A 19095-nucleotide genomic window follows, 5' to 3' on the forward strand; every position below is an offset into this window, starting at 1 on the left:
TGCTGGACTTGCATTATTTTATTTTGCTTTTTCCAGTCTGAAGCTACTATCATGGGCATTTAGTTATACAAATGACACTTACAAAAAATAAAACACCGAGACACCCAGAGCGAGATGCACGGAGGAGACAAACCGTGGTCGGGAGGGGCGGGGCTGGCGGGGCTGTGCCGAGGGCCAGGGGCTGGGAGGCTTCTCACAGGCTCCCAGCCAAGGGTGACGCCTGGCTTCATCCCACAGGGAGACCCAGAGCCCAGTCAGACAAGGAGCACCGATCACGCTAGCTGGAGGCTCTGGCCGAGGATGAGGGCCCAGCACCACCAGGCAGGGCACAAGCTGGGGCCTGGGTAGGCAGGTGAGAGCAGGTTCTGAGTTCTGCCCCACCACTAGCTGGCAGAGAGGGCACCGGGGCCCGGAGATGCCATTCCAAGACCCCCTCCCACCAAGGCCCCTTGATAACCACTCATAGCTATATCCAGGCTTGCCTGGGCTGCCTCCAGCAATAACATTTAATTAAAAAAAAAAAAAAATACTGATTTGGTCATTTCTGCTTCCAGTCAGACCAGGGCGAGAGAACAGACAGGAGCAGGGCCCCCACACCACAGCAGGACGCGCAATGGGCAGGCCTGCTCCATGCAAAGGGGACCGGTGGCCGAGCACTCTAGTTGTCAGCCCCTCCGCTCAGGTTTTTTTCCGGAAGGTGCACCGAGGCAGCCACCAACGGGCTTGGGGCAAGCGCCTGGCTCCTGGGGAGTTGGGGGGGTGGTCTCGGGAGCAGGCAGCAGATTCCAGTTACAGCCCCACCACCCACACCCAGGGGCTCAGGGAGGCCTCCGAGTCCCCACTGCTCCTCGGCCACTTTGGGGAAATAAGGCTCAGAGTTGTCTGAGGTCAGAAGAAAGAGGTGCCAGCCTCGCCCACTGCAGAGAAAAGAGGGCAGAGGTCTCCCAAATCCCTCCAAAGACCGGGCCGCGGCCGCTGACCTGCCCAGGGAGAGGCTGCACAGGGCAACGGGTGGGGACACCGTTTTCTCTGGGTTTCCAGTTTGAAAGGCGAGGGGCTCACCATCCTCGGCAGCACCCACCTGAAGAGGAGTTAGCAGGAGGGGGCGGGGCGGGGCGGGGACCACGGGGACGCGGGCGGCAGGGCCTAGTACTCCCACAGCGTGGCAGGGTCGATGGCCTCGGCGCTGGCCTTCAGGACCCCTGCATGGTCCCCCTTCAGGTAGCGTCCGCCCACCTTGATGGCCACCTTGTTGTAGTCACAGAACTCGAAGAAGAAGTCGACGGGGGTGTCACTGCTGCTACTGACCAAGGAGTCACTGCCCACTGTCCAGTACTTGCCTGTGGAGTCTGGGGGAGCAACATACTATCAAGCCCTGCTCCCCACTGTGCATCACGGCTTCCAGAATGGGGTGAGATCCATTATGTCCACCCAAGCCTCCCACCTCCCATGCCGGATGGGGGTCCATTCCCCAGCCCCCGCCCTAACTCAGGTGCGCATCCTCCCCCGCCCCCTCTCTGCTCATTGCCCCCGGCTCAGTCTGGGGTGAGCCAGGAAGTCTCCCTCCTGTACAGACAAGATGGGGAGGAGCCCCTGGTGGCCGTAGGACGTCTGTCTCCACGGGGCTTGGAATGGCCCAAGCCAAGTCACAGAAGTAGGGCCATGCAGGGCAGGGAGTACTGCCCCCCAGTGCCAGGGGCCCCCCCACACCTCCCAAGGAACCTGCCTTTGATGTTGTAGGCACCGTCGTTGAACTCGAGCTGGAAGACGTCATAGTTGGAGCGATTCGCGTCCAGGGTGCCAGTGACCTTGCGGCAGCCAATGAAGCCGTGCTCCCCGCGGAACACGATGATGGGGCGGTTGATCAGCTTCATGAGGAAGAGCTCTGTGTCCCCTGTACCAGGAAGGGGTGGGGCTGTGAGCCTCATGGGGGTATGGCTGGGGCACCCAGGGTGTGGGGTCAGAGAGGGGGAACAGGAGCCTGGGGTTCAGGGTGGCGGGCCAGTTTGGGATGCCATGCCCAGCATGGGGCCACTTGTGACTGCAGCATGGTTAGACCCTCCGGGGAACCAGGGCTTGAGGGGCACCCACAGGTGGCTACCTGCTGTCTCCACCGAGGCAGCCAGCTGCCCGTTCTTCTTGGCTGTCACAAACTTGCCGTTGGATGCACGCAGTGTGATCCGACGATCACGCCACTCAATGTCAAAGTAGCAGCTGGCATTCCTGGGGGTGATGGGAAAGAGTCAGGAAGAGCCACCCCAGGCCTCAGGCCCACAGGAAAGGCTGGCCTGGCTATTGAGAGCAGTGACCGGCGAGCGGGCAGGGCACTCACTTGGTGGAGGCGGTAGACTGCACACCCCCGGTGGCCGTCAGCGTCCAGTACTTGCCCGTGTGGGTGCGGAACGCGCACTTTTTGGTGTCTCGGTCAATCTCCAGCTGGAAAGTCTCCTGGTCGGTCTCTTCGTCCTGATTGGCTGACAGGTCCATACCTGTGGGGAGAGCGTCCAGCTGGTACCCACGGCCCAGCCCTCGCACATCACACAGGCACTGCCGAGTCCCCACGGCCCGCACTTCGGAGGGCAGAGCCCGGGACGCACTCCAGGACCGGCCCAGGGCAAGGCCGGCTACCTCGTTTTCACATCGCCTTCTCCGATTACAGAGCGATACCTTCCCACAAACCACCTGCAGAGAGAGCCAACCTGGAGCATCGTAACGGGGCCCAGGATTAGATATTAAGGATTAATTATTGTTAATCGTGGTGTGGTTATGTAAGAAAACAGCCTCATTTTTCAGAGACACAGACAGAAACGTTTTGGGATGAAATGCCCTGTCAAGGGATTTGTTTTAAATACAGCCAAAAACAGTGAATACAGGGACAGATGGAGAATATGGCAGAACGTCGCTTCTGGGGGGGCGGGTTGGTAGATGGGATTCATTACATCCTTCCTGCTTCGGTACACGTGTAAGAGTTACAGTAACACCTGACAGTACACGTTCTTTTCAGGAAACTTAGAAAACTCCTAAAAGCATAAACATGAAGCCACACGTGGCCATGCCCGCCACACTCCAGGACAGCACGGTGGATGGCGGGGTTCCCCTGCGGGCACTTATGTACACTGTAGCTCTTGATTTTCTCGATTCGCGTGTGACCTGCATCGTTTTGCACACCTGTGTGCTGACTCCTCCAGCGAAAACCTACGACTGGCCTCTTCATTCTAACAACGAATTCACGCTCCCCAGGTGCCCTGGGTTCTAGGAACCACAGCAGCAGCGACGCGACGTCTGCTGCCCCGGCTCGGGGCTTGTGAGCGTGTCAGCGTCTGGGCCTTGACCAGCCCTTATGGAGTTGGGGCCGTGGTGGTGAGTGGCAGATGTCGCTTCAGACGGAGACCTGCAGGCTGGTGGGCGGCAGAGCCCAGTTCTGAGTGCAGCCTCCCCAGGACCCAGCCTTGGTTCTCAAGCACCACGCAGGCCTGCCTGGAAGGCGCTGGCCCCCACATCAGTGCCAAAGGGCGGAGACTTCACCCCCACTTTCGCAAAGCGGGAGACTGACAGGGAGGTGGCGTGTCCTCACCCAAGGTCACCCAGAGAGAAAATAAGGGGTCCTGGCGGCTCCAGGAGGGGAGGCGGGCAGACTCAGGCTCCCGTCAGGCCTCCTGTGGACTGGTGGACGTGGCCCCTGTGCGTGACCCAGAGCCCTGAACCAGAACCCCTTGGACTCAGTCCTCCACGTCCACTGGGCCCCGTCGGCCTCGATGCCACGGATCTGCTGACGACCCCAGACCCAGGCGGTGAGCTGGATCTGCTGTCCGGCCCAGACAGCAGGGGCGGGGCCTCCCGGGCGCCTGAGACGCCAAAAATAGAACCGTCCAAAGGCCACACCCTGGGGTCCCCTCCTTGCTCAGACCTCACCCAGCAAATAAGCCAACCCGCCCTACCCCCACTGCTACAGAGCTGCCACACACCTGCTCAGCTCAGCTGAAACCCACCCTGTGGGCCCCAGCCAGTCTGCCACATGGCACAGCCTGCCGTGCTTGGTGGGCTGGCTGACAGGAAAGTAGGGGACAGACAAGAGGAAAAGCCCCCAGGATACACCCCAGGAAGAGAGGCAAAGGAGGCGGTGAAGGGACCCGGAATAGAAGTCGAATCTCTAGCGTAGCCTCCTCCTGGGGTTCCGAGGGCTCGTCTTAGCACGGCCCTGCAAGTAAGCAAGGCCCTACCCGCCCGCCCAACAGCCGTGCAAGCAAGCAGGTGTGCAAGGACACCTTTGGTTACTGAGCGCTTAGCCAGGGACGCCCCCCATGCCACCTGTGGACATGCACCGGCTTGAACCACGGACTTGGGGCATCTTCCTCCCACAGAGGAGCAAAGGGAGGCTCTGCAGTGGATGCCACTTGCCCAGGGCCATCTGACCACCACCATTTGCTCAGGTCCTCAGACCGTGTCCACTCCTGGAACCGGTTTGATGGCAAGGCCAGGGAGGTACCCAGATCAGGGGCCATGCACCCTTGGGTGAGTACGTCCCCTCACTCAGCCTTAGTTTCCTCTCTGCCTGTCGAAAGGGCCAATTTCTCCATTCCACCAGGAGGTTGAAAAGATTTAAAGGCCTGATGCTGACAGATGCCAGATCGTCACCCCAACAGGAAGGGGTGGGGTAAGAGGAACAGCCTCCCCTTACCACCCAACATGGCACCCCCTGGCTCCAAGGCCCCGCCCAAACTGGAAAGGCCCCTCTTGGCCTTGGAGTCTCTAATTAGAGCTGGGTTGCTACGGAAACAGGGTTGTCTTTGGGATTTTTCTATTCACCAACAGCAGCACAGAAAACCTGAGTCACAGGCCCACAGGAGCCCTGGGGACGCAGGAGACGCGGGGGCTCAGCGGAGCCTGTGGGCGCATCTCCCCCCTCCCTCCAGAGCCCCAGAGAGACACGTGGACAGCCCCGCCTACCCCGTCTATCATGGCTTTCCCTGGCCCCATCCCAGAGCCAGGCTCTACAATGGCTCAGAGGCGGAACCCCTCCCTGCCTAACACACCCCCTGGTCCCCATCCTCCGCAGCCTGAGAAGTTCCCAAGCTCCCCAGGCCCTCCCCACCACCCCCATTCAGCGTAGGGGAGGGGCCTGGAAGCAGCCGTGCCTCCCCCCACCTCTTTCTAGCAGCTCTTGCTGCTACCTGACCACAAATCCCTCCATCGTCCTTGCACAAGCCATTCCCTGGGCCTGAAATGCCCTGCCTCATCAGGAGAACTCTTACACAACCTGCAAAGCCCACTTGGCCAGCCCTTCCTCAGCCAGCCAGTCTCCCCTTCAAGCAGCTGGACAGGACACTTCCTGAGCGTGGAGTCCCCAGAGTGCAGCTGGCCAGATGCAAGAAGGCTCTGAGACCAGCCGGAAAATGTAAGGCACGGACCAGGGTCTGGCTGGAGCCCACAGCAGGTGAGGGTCCCAAGGAGTATGAAGTGCTACTCACCCAGTGTCTCTGCCATCTGCCACCCCTGCCCAAGCCATGTCCTCACCTGTGAAGTGGTCACAGCTACACCACTGGCAGTCGACCCTGCCTCTAATAGTGGCTATGATGGCCCCCTCCCAGAAACAAAGCTCGCCTGAAAGAATGTGCCCAGGGCAGCCTGGGGCTAGCCCTTTACAGATGTGGAAACCAAGGCAGGCAAGTAGGCTGCTGCTTCGGCAGGGAGCACCCCGCCCCCGCCAGGCCGCCCGTGCAGGCCTGCGGGCACGAGAGGGATGAATCACGTCCCCCGGCGGCTAAGCTGGGATCCTCCTCCTTCCTGGCTGGCGTGGCCCGGCATGTGTAGAAAGTGCAGGCACTGCCTCCTTGCCACGCAAGCCTGTCCAAAATGGCCTCTGCAGACACCCCCGCCCCCTGCCGGCTCGGGGTCCTTCTGCCGTCCTCCATCCCACCAGGAAGACCCAGGGCGAGCTAACGTGAGAAGGAAATGAGAACCCCAAGACCTGAAGCCAGCTCCCAAGGCCCCCTCCCTAAGTTCCGTGTCCCCTTAAACTCACAGGTGAGCCAACACCTCTCTTGGCCCATCTCTGGCTGCTCCTGCCCCATCAGCCTGAATCACACCATGACACCCCAGTGATCTTTACTGGAAAGGAGCTGGCACCTGCCCAGGCTCACCAGTGGCTGCCAAAAACACCCTCAGCCTCACTCTGGGCTCTCTGCTCCTTCCTGCCTCGGGGCCTTTGCACAAGCTGTGCCTGCAGCACCAGTCTGCACCTGATCCATGCTCATGCTACCTCCTCTTCATCCTTCGGGTGAGCTCAAGCATCTACCCCGGAACCCTGACGGACTTTGTGGACCTCAGGCTTTTGCCGGACACCTCTGGAGAGTGGATCACGTCCCAGTGACATCGGCCCCTCCAGGGGAGAGCCGAGGACAAGCCCACTTGTTCACCACTCAGGCCTCTGCATGTCTCATTTGGCAAGAGCTCAGTCTGCCCAACAGGTAGGGAATCCTACCCCACCCAGTACTGTGTGAGCCGGAAACGGGGGGCCCATTGTGCCCCAGAGGCTGGGAGGCATCAGAGGGTCCAGGTAAGAGCCCACTCTGGAGCCAAGCAAACCCAGTTCTGTCTGCTGCTTCTTAGCTGTGTGACCTCGGGCACAGGGCTCCACCTCTCTGGACCATAAACCCACCCATCCGTAGGGTGGAAGCTGGGTCAGGCCCAAAACTGCATTTGAGGGACCAGGGCCTCCACTGCCACGTCCACGGGGCTGCAGCTGCCTACTAGGAGCCCAGCCCAGAGGGTGGCCTTCGGGAGGAAGGCGTCCCCCCACTGACTGGGCTCCCGTCCAGCTACATCCAGAAGCTGGGGTCCGACTTCCCATCCAGGGAGACGAGACCCCCACAGGGTCCCTCCAGTGGGGCCTCTGACTGCCAAGAACCAACTGCCTTCTTCGCCTTTGGCGGGGAAGCCAGAAGGAAGAGTCGCCGCCTGGGGGAGAATCTGAGGAGGGAGCGAGGGGCGCTCACTTCTGGCGCGTAGGCCTAGGAAATGGCCAGGCCAATTGTTCCAGGCTGGAGCCTTGAGGGGTGGGTTCACTCGAAGGCAGGGGGCTTCCCGGGGGATCCAGGCTGGGGTCTCCAGGCTTGCGCTGAGGCCGCCCTCGGACCTCCACAGAGCATCGTGCACCGGCCTGGGGACGCGCGGCCGGCGCAGGGCGGGGTGCCTGGCGGGCCGCCATCCGCGCCACGCCGTCCCGGGGCCGCGGCGCGAGGAGGGAGGCTGCCTACTGGGGAGGCTGAGGGCCAGGGCACTGGGCCCAAGGGTGGTGTGAGGGGATCTTCGGCAGGGGGGGACCCACAGAGAGCCGATGCCCCTCCCCCGCCCGCCGCATCTGGTTTTCCCATCTGCAGAGACTAGCAGGACAAAGGGGGTGAGGGAGGGCCCTATGGAGGAGCCCGCCCCCCTGCTCACAAAGGCCGCGGCCTCCAACGAGGGCAGACGCGGGAGGAGGGGCTGGGGGGAAGGGCAGACACCCGGGAGCCCCCTCCCCAGCAGAGACCGACCCCTCCCGGCAGCGAGAGGGGTGGAGAAAGGCCCAGAGGGCGGGGAGGTGGAAGCGCACCCCGCTGAGATCAAAGGCTCCCCTCCTGCCTGCGGGGCTGCCCGTGGGGGTTGGGGGTCGCCCTGTGCGGGTTACGACCCTCGCCTCCGCCCTGGAACTAGAGGCCCGCTGAAGGGGGGAGGGGCGCGAGGAACCGGGCGAGGGGCGTCTCCTCGCCAAGGGCTGGCTCCCGGGATCCGCGGGTCAGCGCGCACGGGGAGAGCCCAGATCGGGCAGGGACACTGGAGGGTGGCGCATAGGTTCGCGCCTACGCGAGGCCTGGAGGGAGCGCCAACGCGAACGCGGGGTGGGGGTTGTGCAGCAGCCCCTGAAGCTGGGCAAAGCCCCACCGTCGCCCCTCCTCCCGCCCGAGCGCACGTCCCGCGGCGGGACGAGGTGGCCTGCGCGACTAGGCGACTAGCGGGGGCGCACCCGGCGCCGCTCAGGATTGCAGCCGCGCCGCGGGCGAGAAAGGGCGGGAGGCTGGAGGGCCGGGGGTGGGGTGTGCTTTGTGCACCGACCGGGAGAGGCGGGGGCGGTGTCCCCACTCACCCTGGCGCGTGGACACATTCCTCTCGTTGGCCGCCTGCAGCACGACTTGGGCGCAGCTCTGCTCCAGGGCGAAGAGCTCGTCCTTGCCCACCTTGGTGGCCTTGCCCGCCTTGAGTGTACCGCTAGGCCCCGACGGCGCCAGGTAGCGGCCCTCGCAATCGCGGAAGGCCACCTTGCCAGAGCGGAATTCGAGCGTGTAGCCGGTGGCCGGCTCAGGGCGCGCCACCAGGCGCCCGTCGTGGCGCAGGAAGCGGTGGTCGGCGGTCTGCACGCTGTAGCGCTGGTCCTGGAAGGCCAGCGTGATGAGCGAGTCGACGCCCCAGGGCACGTCGCGGTCCACGGCGATCTCGTCGGCCGGCCGCGCGCTCAGGTGCGCGTAGCGCTTGCGGGTCAGGCTGTAGATGTTGACCTGCGGGTGCATGGCGATGTGCACGCTCCACTTCTCGGCCGGCGACACGGTCTGCGCGAAGCACGACAGGCGGTCCTCCGTGCCGCCGAAGTAGCGCCGGTGCGCCTCGGACTGCAGTGACCAGCGGCCGTCGTCGTGCGCCACGATCAGAAAGCGGCAGTCGGCGCCGGGCACCTCGCGCTCACAGGTCACGTTGCCGTCTTTGTCCGCCGCCAGGTAGCGGCCCAGGTGGCTACGCAGGCACACGGCCGCGCTGCCCGCCTCGTCGGGCGGCTGCTCCAGCGTCCAGATCTGCTTCTTCTTCAGGCTGCTGGCCGACGCGTTCACCTTGAACCCGAACGCCTCGGCGGTCAGGTACTTGTTACCGCAGTTGATGAGGCCGAACTGGATCTGCACCCCCTCGGTCGTGCCGTTGGCGGTCATGGCGGCAGCGGGCGCGGGCCCCGGCGCGGCCCCGGAGGTCGGCGGCGGTCACGGCGGCAGCGCCCCGCTCCTTTGTCCCGCGGCCGGGCGCGCACACTCCGCAGCGCTCCACAAAGCCGGCTGGGGCGCCCCAGCCCCTTTATAGGCGGGGTGACGTCAGCTCCGCGAGGCCCCGCCCCTCCCGGTGCTCGGCCTGGGAGGGGGCGCGGGGGCCGAGGGAGCCAGCTCGGTGGCGCTGGGACCCCGAGGGGCGCGGGTGGCGGCTCGGGTGGCAGCGGCCCCTCCTGCCGCACTGCGCCTCTGTAGCTCCTCGACCTCGGCCGCCGCCCCTTCCCCCCAATGCCAGGGCCCCACCCCCGCAGCGCCGCAACCAAACGACCCACCCGGGGCGGGGGACCCCTCACCCCGAGCCTCGCGGGGGTGAAGGACGAGCCGGGTTGGGGTTGAGACAGACATCAGTGCCGGGTGGAGGCGATCCGGCGGCTGCTTGGAGGAGGGGGCCTTAGAGCAGAGCCTCGAAGGCGCCGAGAGCGGCCCCTGCGAGGGCCTGTGGGCTGATGGGGGCTGGGGGCGCTGGTAGGCCTGGAGCTGGGGAGGGCTCTGCAGACCCCAACTCACGCAACCCAGGCTTTGCAGCCTGGCCCTCCAGAGGGGGCTGTCCCATGAGCCTTGTCTCCCCAGACACTGCCCTTCAGGCCCCCCAGCCCCCTCCCAGTGGCCTAAGCACCAGGCCTGGCTGGCCAAAATAGGTCTCCGTGGTAGTGGCCCCCACAAGTGACCAACATTCCCCTTGTGGGAACACAGAAGCCACAGAGTTCTGGTCGATGGGGCAGTGGGGTGAGTAGTGTGTCTTTTTACTGGGCGGGTCAGAGAGATGTGACGCTCCAGGCAGCACAGCCCTGAAGACCGGGGCGGAGGCCCCAGCTCTAGGGCCAGTGTGCTTCCCCTTCTTATCCCAGGCCCTGACTTCATCCGACACTGAGCTGGCACACGGGAGGGGTGACACCCTCATCCTTCAGGACCCCAACTCTCCATCCTCCTCCCTCAAAGAGGTCATTCTCTACAGACACCCACCCCCACCCCTGTCAAGGGACACTTCCCCTTTCTGAGCATCTCCAAAGGCTGAGACTTTTGCTGGGACATTCCCCACATGCCAGGCAGGCCCCTGGAATGCCAGCTTGACCACAGGCTGCCCACGACGTCTCTAGGCGAAAGCAGAGGGCACTGCGTTGGCTCCCCAGCCGGTAGGTTTGTGGCCTGTGCCTCCCCCCGCCCCCCCCCCCCCCCCCCCCCCGCCCCAGGCAACCCTCTCCAGGGATTTTTATCTTGCAGGGGAAGATGATGTCACTTTCTCACCTTTGCGTGGCAAATGGATTTACTGGCAGGGCCTAGAGCCCCTGGCGGGCACACCCATAGCATCCCCTCCCACAAAGCACACCCCCTGGAGAGCGGGAAGTTCCTCATTTTGAGGTCGTTTAACTGGCTTAAAACCCAGGGTCTCACTCGCTGGCTGGCTGACTTAGGCAAGTCACTTAATTTCTCTGAGCCTCAGTTTCCCTGAGAGTCCCTGGGGGCGTGGAGTTCAGACATTGTCCCCGGCCACCCCCAGGACCCATTCCAGTCCCCAGAAAGACCTTCCTCTAGCCAACTACCCAGGCTCGGAGGAGAGGGGCCATGAAGAACAGCAGGCATTTAGAGAAGGCTGCGGGGTGCCAGGCGGGGGGCTGGTGGCATGGCTAGACAGTGCTGAGAGCTGCCTACTGGACTGGGGCAGGGTGGCACCCCCGTCCCGGGTCTGCAGCTCCCTGTCCCCCCTCCTGCAACTTTGCAGGCTGGAGGCCAGGAAGGGGGCTCAGGTTGGCGCCTCCTGCCCGTCAGTCAGGCCAGGGGTGGGAGCAGGGCCAGGCCTTCCCAAGGGATGCTTCTGAGGGATGGAGAGACTGGCAAGTCCTATGGGTGGAGCAGCAGCCTGGGTTCAACGCAAATCTCTGGCCTTGGACTTCCCATCCCTAAAAGGGACATAGAGCTTGCATCCACTGGGGACAGTACTTGAGACTTCGGAGGAACCAACACCATAGGCTGGATGGAGGGACATCCTGGGATGTAGGACTCCGTTTTCAAACTGGGAAGGTCTTGGACAAACCAGGACAAGTTGGTGACACATCAGGCACCTATGACTGCCTGGCATGTGGGCAGAGCCCAATAAATGCCAGCTGTTTTCTTCTTCACTCATGTCGGCAGGAGGGTCCTGGGACACAGATGGGCCAGACTCCCTCCAGCTCTGTGTCCCCAGGAACCCCCAGGCCCTATGCCCTGTAGTCAGAGCAATGGCGAAGTCTTTGCAGCATTTAGGGTCTATCGGCCAGGAGCACAGAGCCTTGTGCCTATTTGTTGAATAAATTAAAATCGACCAGAGTTATTGGGAGGGGACACAGATGAGGGACGTTGGATTTCCCCAAAGGACGAGGCCAATCCGGAGTGAGTGAACAAAATAGAGTCTGAAGTGTTAGGGGAAGGTGGATGAGTCCAAGAGACGGGGCGAGGGGGAGCGAGGTCAGCTGGATCAGTATGTGAAGAGTTGAAGCCAGTTTCAACAGATGTGGAACTAAATTATTGTTATTTCAAATTCTTTTCTGAACAGGCGATACATTCATGCAGTTCAACCCCCCAAGAATGTAAAAAGGCCTCATCTCCCCCCCGCCCCATTCCAATTCCACCACATGGGTAACTACTGTTAGATTCGTTTCTCGTGTTTTCCTTTCTTTACGTAAAGACATGCAGACATGGATCTGAATTCTTAGTCTTCTCTTTGTTTTTAAACGGTACTTTCAACCCTGTTTTTATTACCTGACGTATCTTAATATGGATTCTGTCCCAGTACGCAAGTGGCTCCCTCTTTTTCACAGCCGCATAATATTCCATGGCATGAATGTGCCACGTGGATGGACATTTGAGCTGCCACCGTGGATGCCATGCTTTGGCCAGAACCCGCTCCGAACGGTGAACCCCTCAACCCCAAACCGACACTGTTTTGTGCCTGTCTTTCCTTGGTCGCGGTCAGGTACCACGCGAAAAATCGAAGTCGTCCAGTCTTGACTTGAATGCCTCTGGCGATGGGGAGCTCACTCTGTCCTCTGTCCATGGCAAGTGTGTTTCAGAGCTGGGACTCGGGTCAAGGCCGCCTGACTCCAGTGTCCACTCCTTGACTTTTGTGCCGCGGTGCGCCTTGGGACTTTATTTTGGACAGCCCCTGCTCGTCAGTGGCGAGCGCGGAGAATTCTCCAAGGCTGCTCAGGCGAGAAGGGGTCTCAGTCTCTGAGGCTCAGAATCCTCACCCAGGAGACTGGGCTCGGGGCCGGCTGAGCAGCCCTCCCCCTGGGTGGCCTCATTTCCCTCCCCGGATCAGGCAGTCAGGCGCCCGGTGGCCAGCCTGGGAGTGGCTCGGACCTGGCCTCAGCCTGGCATCTCCGTTCTCCCCGTGCCATGCCCTCGTTCCAGAGCAGCTCAGGTGGCGCCTGGGATCTCGTGGGGCCCAGGGACATCGCGTCCGTGTTCCCGTCCTTCCCCAGAGGGAGCCAAGGCAGGGCCTGCAAACAGCACCCTGTGAACTTGCGGGACACGAAGGTGCCCAGTGTAACAGAGACTCAGGGAAAACAAGAGGGAAGTGGCATGGTGCCTAGCAGAGAGTGATTTTTGATTGAGAGACGCTAGACAGGCGCCATCAATAGATATTTAGACATAGAAAGGTGTAGCTTTATTTTCGAGGATTTTATTTGGTTTTGGCTTCCATTTTTTTGCTCTGCATCTTGCTTCTCATGCCTTGGCGACTCCTCTGGTTGAGGTCCCTTGTCACCACAGCTCCTTCCACCGCATTGTCACTGGCACGTGGTCAGGGTACCTCCGAGCTCTTCCGTGTGCCCGATGCTTCCATCCTGGACCAGCTGGGCCCTATTCCCTGGGCTCCCTGTGGCTCCTCCTGGCAGAAATCTCCCCCGTCTCCCCTGTCCTAGCCGGCCTCCCTGCCCCTGGGACCCGTCCCACTGGACTCTGCCCTCTGTCCGGTGGGGGAGGCAGCATGAAATCACTAAGGATCATAACTCCTGGCCTTGTGCCAAGGGCTTTCTCTGTTCTAACTTTCCGACAAGACTTTGTCATCCTCCCTTCACAGGTAGGAGACTGAGAAGTGAAGACACGGGACCAAACAGAAAGCAGGTTGAGGGCAGGGTGGGGAAGCACCGCTTAATGGGAGGGGGTCTCTTTGCGGGGTGAACAGGCCTTGGAGCTAGATAGATGTGACCGCACGGCACCGTGAACGCAGTAAGTGCTACAGAGCTGTGCGCTTTGAAAGTTTACATTGTGCGAATTCTACCTCAATAAAAAATAATCACTCTTGGGGCGGGGGAAACCAGCACGACGATATCACGAAGCTGGGAGGTGTCGAACCCAGGCCTTCGACCATCGCCTGCGCGCTCACAGCCCGACCCAAGCAGCCAGCACGAGGCGGCGCCTCCTGGCCGTGCACCCTCCCTCGTGGTGGTACTTTCCTGAGTCTCCCCAGCCCGCAGGACGTCCCCACACTTCCTCAATTTCCTTGCCCCACCCCCCACTAGCTTTACAGTCTCCCAAGCTCCCTCTGCCTCTGGGAGCCCCAGTGAGATGCTAGAGGCCTCACCTCGCACCTGCCCAGGGCTCTGCCTGCTCTTCTCGAAGGTCAGTTGTCGGGAAACCAGGGGTTGGTGCCCCCAGGGTGGCCCTGGGCAAATCGCAGCCCTCGTCTATAAAAGGACAGGGGTGCGACTCCCCGCCCTCTCCAAGCCTCAGTCTCCCTTCTCTCAAAAGGAGACAGGCGTGACTCATGTTTGCAGAAGGAGCCAGAAGTGCCTCCCACTTTACAGACACACGGACGCCCATGGCTCAGTCCACCCGAAGTGAGCGTCCTCGTGGCTCAGAGCCTATGAATAGCATCTTTGTGGTTCTGTTGCCTCTTTGGTCCCCTCCGCGCAGCCTGGTACAGCCTGTGCCCCTCACGCGTGCCTCTCCAGCGGGAGGAGCTGATTCCAAGGCCGGACCCCTGCCAGGCCTGGCTCCCCTGCTGACCGCAGGGCCCAGGAGAGCTGCGCCATCCCGGGCCACAGGCTGCACCCCAGCACTGTCAGGTCAGAGCCAAGGAGTGCTGTCACCCCATCACCCTGTCTCTGCAAACATCGCTGCCAATCTCTGGCTTTAGGGCCTTCAGGTTACGAATAGGCAAACTGAGGCCTGGGCAGAACAGAGAGGCTCTGGCCCAGCTTTAAGGAGGTTTCAGGCACCCAGGCTCATGGCTCTCATCGGATTTGCCAAGAGATTTGTAACCCACTCCCAGCCCTGGCCCCGAACTAGCCCCTCGAAGGCGGGTACCAAACCTGCGGGGGCCCAGCATGGCCCCTGTGCTAAACTGTCTGTTGTCCCGGGCAGGGGGCGGTCTCTGGAGTTGACCGTGAGCTCCAGGAGGTCCTTCTGGACCCTGTGCCCCTGTGCTGGCTGAATAGGAGTTCGGCAGGACAGATCCAGGCTCGGCTGCAGCAAAGGTATGGCATCTGGACTGTCCTGTATCTTTTACTGAAAATGGGTCCCTAGAAGTTGTTTCTATTTCTGTCATCCTCCCGGATGATGATGTCCTAAGGGGAGGACTGGATTGGCCTCAGCGGGCAGCTCAGAGGCCCCACCTGGCCATCAACCCAACTCACAATATGGCAGATACTGGTCCAACTCTGAGGCCCGAGCGTGTTTTGCAAAGTGAAGCCATAATGGCCAGTGCTTGGCAAGTGCCTGGCTAATTAAGAGGACATTAGCACCCCGGGCAGAACCCCGCTCCTGCCAACATGCCCTTGCCAGAAGCGGGGCCAGATTCCTTGGCCATGGCGAGGCTGCTGGCTGGTGCCAGGCCACAGCCTGCCCACACCTGGCTGCCACCCCCTCCTGCTCCAGGCCGCCCATGCCCCCTTCAGCACGCCCCCCACCCCCTGTTCTGCCAGGGCCCATGGAGCCTCCGCTTCATCTATCAGACAGCGTGGCCACGCATTCCTCCCTGAGCCCGCACAGAAGCTTCTCTGCCATAAATGCCCGTTTACGTCCAGAGGCATCTGTGTCAGCTGCAGGGAACGAGGGACCTGGTCGTCCCCGATCCAACAAGTTCTGAGCTCTTCCGATCGACTTCTGACACTCAGCAGGAAGAATAACCAGAAGCATCTCTCGCTGGCACAGCAGACTCAGTCTCCACCCTCATCACCTCCAACCCCGCAGCCTGGGCAGCCACGGTGGCTCCCGAAACAGCAAATTGGGTTCTGCCCCTTTCAGCTGAACCTGTCCTGCGGCTTCCCGGGTCTCCAAGCCCAGACCCTCAGGGCCCCAGGTGGTCTGGCCTCTGCTCAACTCACACTCCAGCCGCATGGGGCTGCTGCTCCCCAGGCTTGGAGCCTTTGCATACGCCGTTCCCACTGCCTGCTGTGCCCTTCCCTGCATTCTCCAGCTGCCAGCCCCCTGCTCGTCCTAAAGACCCCTTCCAACATCACCCTCTGGGAGGCTCCTGGCCCCTCGGCTGTGTTCCAGGCTCCTGGCTCCTTCTCTGAGCCCCCGCAGAGGGGGCTTATGGCGCTTTTCGCCCAGGTGTCCCAGAGGTGAGGGCAGGCATCTGGTCCAGCGGTGTCCAAAGAAATTTCTGCAGTAACGGGATGTTCTAGAATGTACTCTGTCCAATACGGGAGCTGCCAGTCACACGTGTGGCTACTGAATATTTAAAATGTGGTTCGTGTGACTAAAAAACTGAATTTTTCATTTTATTTCAGTGCAATTGGTTTAAATGTAAAAAGCCACATGTGACTGGAGCCGACCAGTACTGGGAGGCACAGGTCTGGGCATCTCTGGGGAGCCCTGCCACGGGCTGGGCGGCCCCAGGGGTCTGGGGCAGTTGGAATGAGAGGGATGTGCCATGAATTACAGATGGGACAACAGGTGTTGGCATCCCAGCAACTGCTGGTGACCTCGCTCCTTTGCCACCCTGCCACGCAGTTGGGCAGGGCTGTGTGTGTCCCCAGGCCAGGCTGTGCCACCCACATCAGGCCTACGGAGACAGAGAGGGATGCAGAGAGGCGGGAAGGGGTGACAAGGCCAGGAGGCCACACTCTCCCTCCCCTTCCCTGCTGCCCAGGCCTTTCTGGCTCAGTCCTCCCCGGATTCCAGCCCTGAGAGTTCTCAAGGTGGGTGAGTGGCCCCCAGACCAGCTCTGCCTGTTTCCCCGAGAGAGCCTGCCGGGGCGGGGGGTGGGGCAGGGGGCTCTGCCCACGAACCATGGCGTTTCAGGATGTGCCAGCTGACCGGGGCAGGCCATACGGGGGACAGGGAAACTTACAGTGCCTGCCTGGCTCGGGGGTCCTGAGCTGGCACAGTCGGCCCCTCTCTGCCCACCCATGTCGTGTCCCGGATGCCTGCAGGGTGCTCCATGGCGGAGGAAGCGAGGGGACGGGGGTCAGCCTCTGCGTGAGGACTGCCTCCTGCAGGCCCTTCCCTCTCTGTGTGCCCACCTCGGCCTGGGGCTTGCACAGGATGTAGCCAGCACAAAGGCCGTGTGGGGGTGACAGCCATCTCAAGCCCCCCAGGCAAGCCCTGCTCCCTAGCGTGGGGGCTGTGGCAGCCTGGAGGAAAAGGGGCTTTTATTTTTGCCAGAAGTCCCAGCCCCATGCACCTACCTGGAGGAGCACCTCGGTCTGATGCACACGAGGGCTCTGCGCAGGTCAGCAGGAGTCTGTCCTCGCCCAGGTCACCCCGGGCCACTCCCGGACCCCCTTGCAAACACCTTCTCGTAGTCATGATAAAAACAGAGAACTCTGACTCAGCTGGGTACACATCAGGGCCATCAATTAATAAGTCCTGAGGAGGGAGCTTCCAGGTTGGTTCATTCCAGTAATAGCTGGGAAGGACCCTGGGACTTCCCTGACTCCTCACTCTGCTGACCTTACCGAGTCAGCTGTGCCCTCAGGCTGAGCCCCGCAGAGTCACAAGGTGGCTGCCTGGGCTCCAGACATCACATCTTCTCAACATTATCTAAACGAGGCTTTGGACAACTCAAGAATCCCTTCTCAGTGTCAAGTTTTTAAAGGCAGAAGACAAAATACATAGGATCGCAAAGGGAACTAGTTACATTGAAGCTGTTACCATGTTGTTTAATCCTGATATGCTAATATATGTGCTTCTTCTTAATACACTAAATAATATCTAGTGATAGATTTAACAACTACTGTGATTTGAATATTAATGATATTCTAACACTTCTGTGATAAATGTAATACGGCCCGAAGCCATCGGTGATGCGGTTGGTGACAAAGCCACAGGCCCTACTGGGGTTCGTTGTTCACTTCACAGGGGAAGGAAGCGCTAAAGCCAGTCGGTGACAGTCAGGATGTGATTGTTTTCTCATCCAAGTTCACGGGCTCCAGGCGCTTTGCTTCCAGCAGCTCTTTGTGGAGGGCTGTTTTTGTAAATCAAAGAAACCTTTTCCCAAAGCTGTCCAGCCAACCTGCCCTCACTTCCCGGCCAAGTTTCAAAACCTGCCCTTGTCTAAAACCGTGCTCTTTAGAATGATCATGAGGTCCAGTCACCCCACGCCTGGGTCTGTCCCCTAAAGGACTGAGAACAGGGACTTAGACAAGCGCATGCACACCCACGCTCACAGCAGCCTTATTCACAGTGGCCAAAGGTGGAAGCATCCAAGTGCCTATCGACGGACGAAGGGATCGACAAAATGTAATGTATGCACACAATATTCTAGAGTATTATTCAGCCTTAAAAAAGAATGACGTTCTGACACACGCTACGACATAGATGGGTTATAATAAGCCAGTCTCAAAAGGACAAATACTGCACCGTTCTGCTTATATGAGGTCAGTAGGGGGGTCGGATTCGCAGAGACGGACAGTAGAAGGGTGGGTGCCTGGGGCTGGGGGAGAGGAAGTTTGTGACTTACCCGGACGCCCCTGCAACGTGGCCAGTGGAGCTTGGGAGTAGGACAGACACGCAGGTCACTGGGGTGGAACACCCAGCTCGGAGCGACGCCACCAGTCATTTGATTTTCGACAAAGGTGCCAGAGCAGTGGAGGTCAGCACGCAGGCAAGGGGACAGTCCCCGGGGGGCAGTGGGGCGGCGCACAGCCACCGGGGTTCAGGCCCTTGCCCGCCCTGTCACTTCCTCCCTCTCGCCTGTGACATGGGCACAGTGCCACCTCCCTGCCGCCTCGCAGGGTTGCGGGGAAATGTCTGAGAAGGGTGACGTGTCCCCTGGAGCCAGCAGGGAAGCGGGGGAGGTCCTGGGTCCAGCTGGAGCTGGAGCTGGGGCGCAGGGCAGACGAGAGGGTGTGGGAGAGGCCAGTCCCTGCGGGTCCGAGCTCAGGGGTTTATCCCGAGGGCACGGGGCGCCCTAGAAGGTCTGAGCAAGGGTGTGACATGTAGCAGTTGCCGCTTGGAGCAAGTGCATAGGGAAGCAGGCCTGGGGCTGACGTGGGGAGCTGAGCTCCGAGTGGGTGAGTCAGCATGGTGGTGGCGGGTTGGGGGTTCCCCTGATTCTGAGGGTCACAGAGTGGGGCCCAGAGGATGTGCCTGGAAAGCCCTTTCTGTTCTGGCGGGGGCAGAACTTTGACACCCTATGAGGGCCTGGGAGTGGGTTGCTGAGCAGGCCCAGATAGGCCCCGGGAAGCGAGGAGCCTACTGAGATCAAGGCCACACTGGGCTGGTCCCCACTGTCCTCGTGCATCCCATTGTCCCCCGACTCCCACCTCCCTTCCACCCCCACCCCACGAGGCCCCGATGGAACAGGAAGACAGCTGATGGGAAGGAGGGTGCAGGGCCGGGAAGTGGAGCGTCTGCTTCCCTCGGCACCTCCGGCCAGGCCCTGGCAAGGGTCATGGCGGGGGCCACAGGGCTGCAGGCCCCCCAGCCTGGTCTCCTGCCCAGTTGTGGGGCTTTCCGGTAAAACTAACGCAAGGGGAAATCCTAGCGGAGGGCCTGCCCCCTCCCCCACAGGCTGAGGTCCTGGTCCTGCAGAGTTTCCCTTTTCATTCCCGAAGCATCGGTGTCACTCAGGAGTTTAGCAGGTGAGCACCTCCGGGTTTAG

The 19095-nt window shown here is 61.1% G+C and overlaps 2 protein-coding genes and 1 long non-coding RNA gene across 3 annotated transcripts; 2 read left to right on the plus strand and 1 right to left on the minus strand.

Annotated features, from left to right (window-relative positions):
* Window positions 1-9066, minus strand: FSCN1 (fascin actin-bundling protein 1). Its single transcript, XM_039878605.1, has 5 exons — window positions 8123-9066; window positions 2333-2489; window positions 2102-2223; window positions 1727-1894; window positions 1-1349 (listed from the first exon to the last, which is right to left on the minus strand). Exons 1-5 carry the CDS (start codon window positions 8952-8954, stop codon window positions 1147-1149), a joined length of 1482 nt encoding a protein of 493 aa, XP_039734539.1. The 5' UTR covers window positions 8955-9066; the 3' UTR covers window positions 1-1146.
* A 410-nt stretch (window positions 9067-9476) lies between these two features.
* Window positions 9477-11834, plus strand: LOC120615537 (uncharacterized). The gene is made up of 2 exons (XR_005656305.1): window positions 9477-10198; window positions 11596-11834. It is a non-coding gene; the product is annotated as an uncharacterized LOC120615537 (long non-coding RNA).
* Window positions 11835-12437: 603 nt separating this feature from the next.
* On the plus strand, window positions 12438-15813 carry LOC120613712 (uncharacterized). The gene is made up of 4 exons (XM_039876362.1): window positions 12438-12578; window positions 14057-14110; window positions 14409-14521; window positions 14969-15813. Exons 1-4 carry the CDS (start codon window positions 12438-12440, stop codon window positions 15612-15614), a joined length of 954 nt encoding a protein of 317 aa, XP_039732296.1. The 3' UTR covers window positions 15615-15813.
* The last annotated feature ends 3282 nt before the right edge of the window (window positions 15814-19095 follow it).

The sequence above is a fragment of the Pteropus medius genome, unplaced genomic scaffold, assembly GCF_902729225.1.
Source record: "Pteropus medius unplaced genomic scaffold, Ma_sr-lr_union100, whole genome shotgun sequence".
Lineage (NCBI taxonomy): Eukaryota > Metazoa > Chordata > Mammalia > Chiroptera > Pteropodidae > Pteropus > Pteropus medius.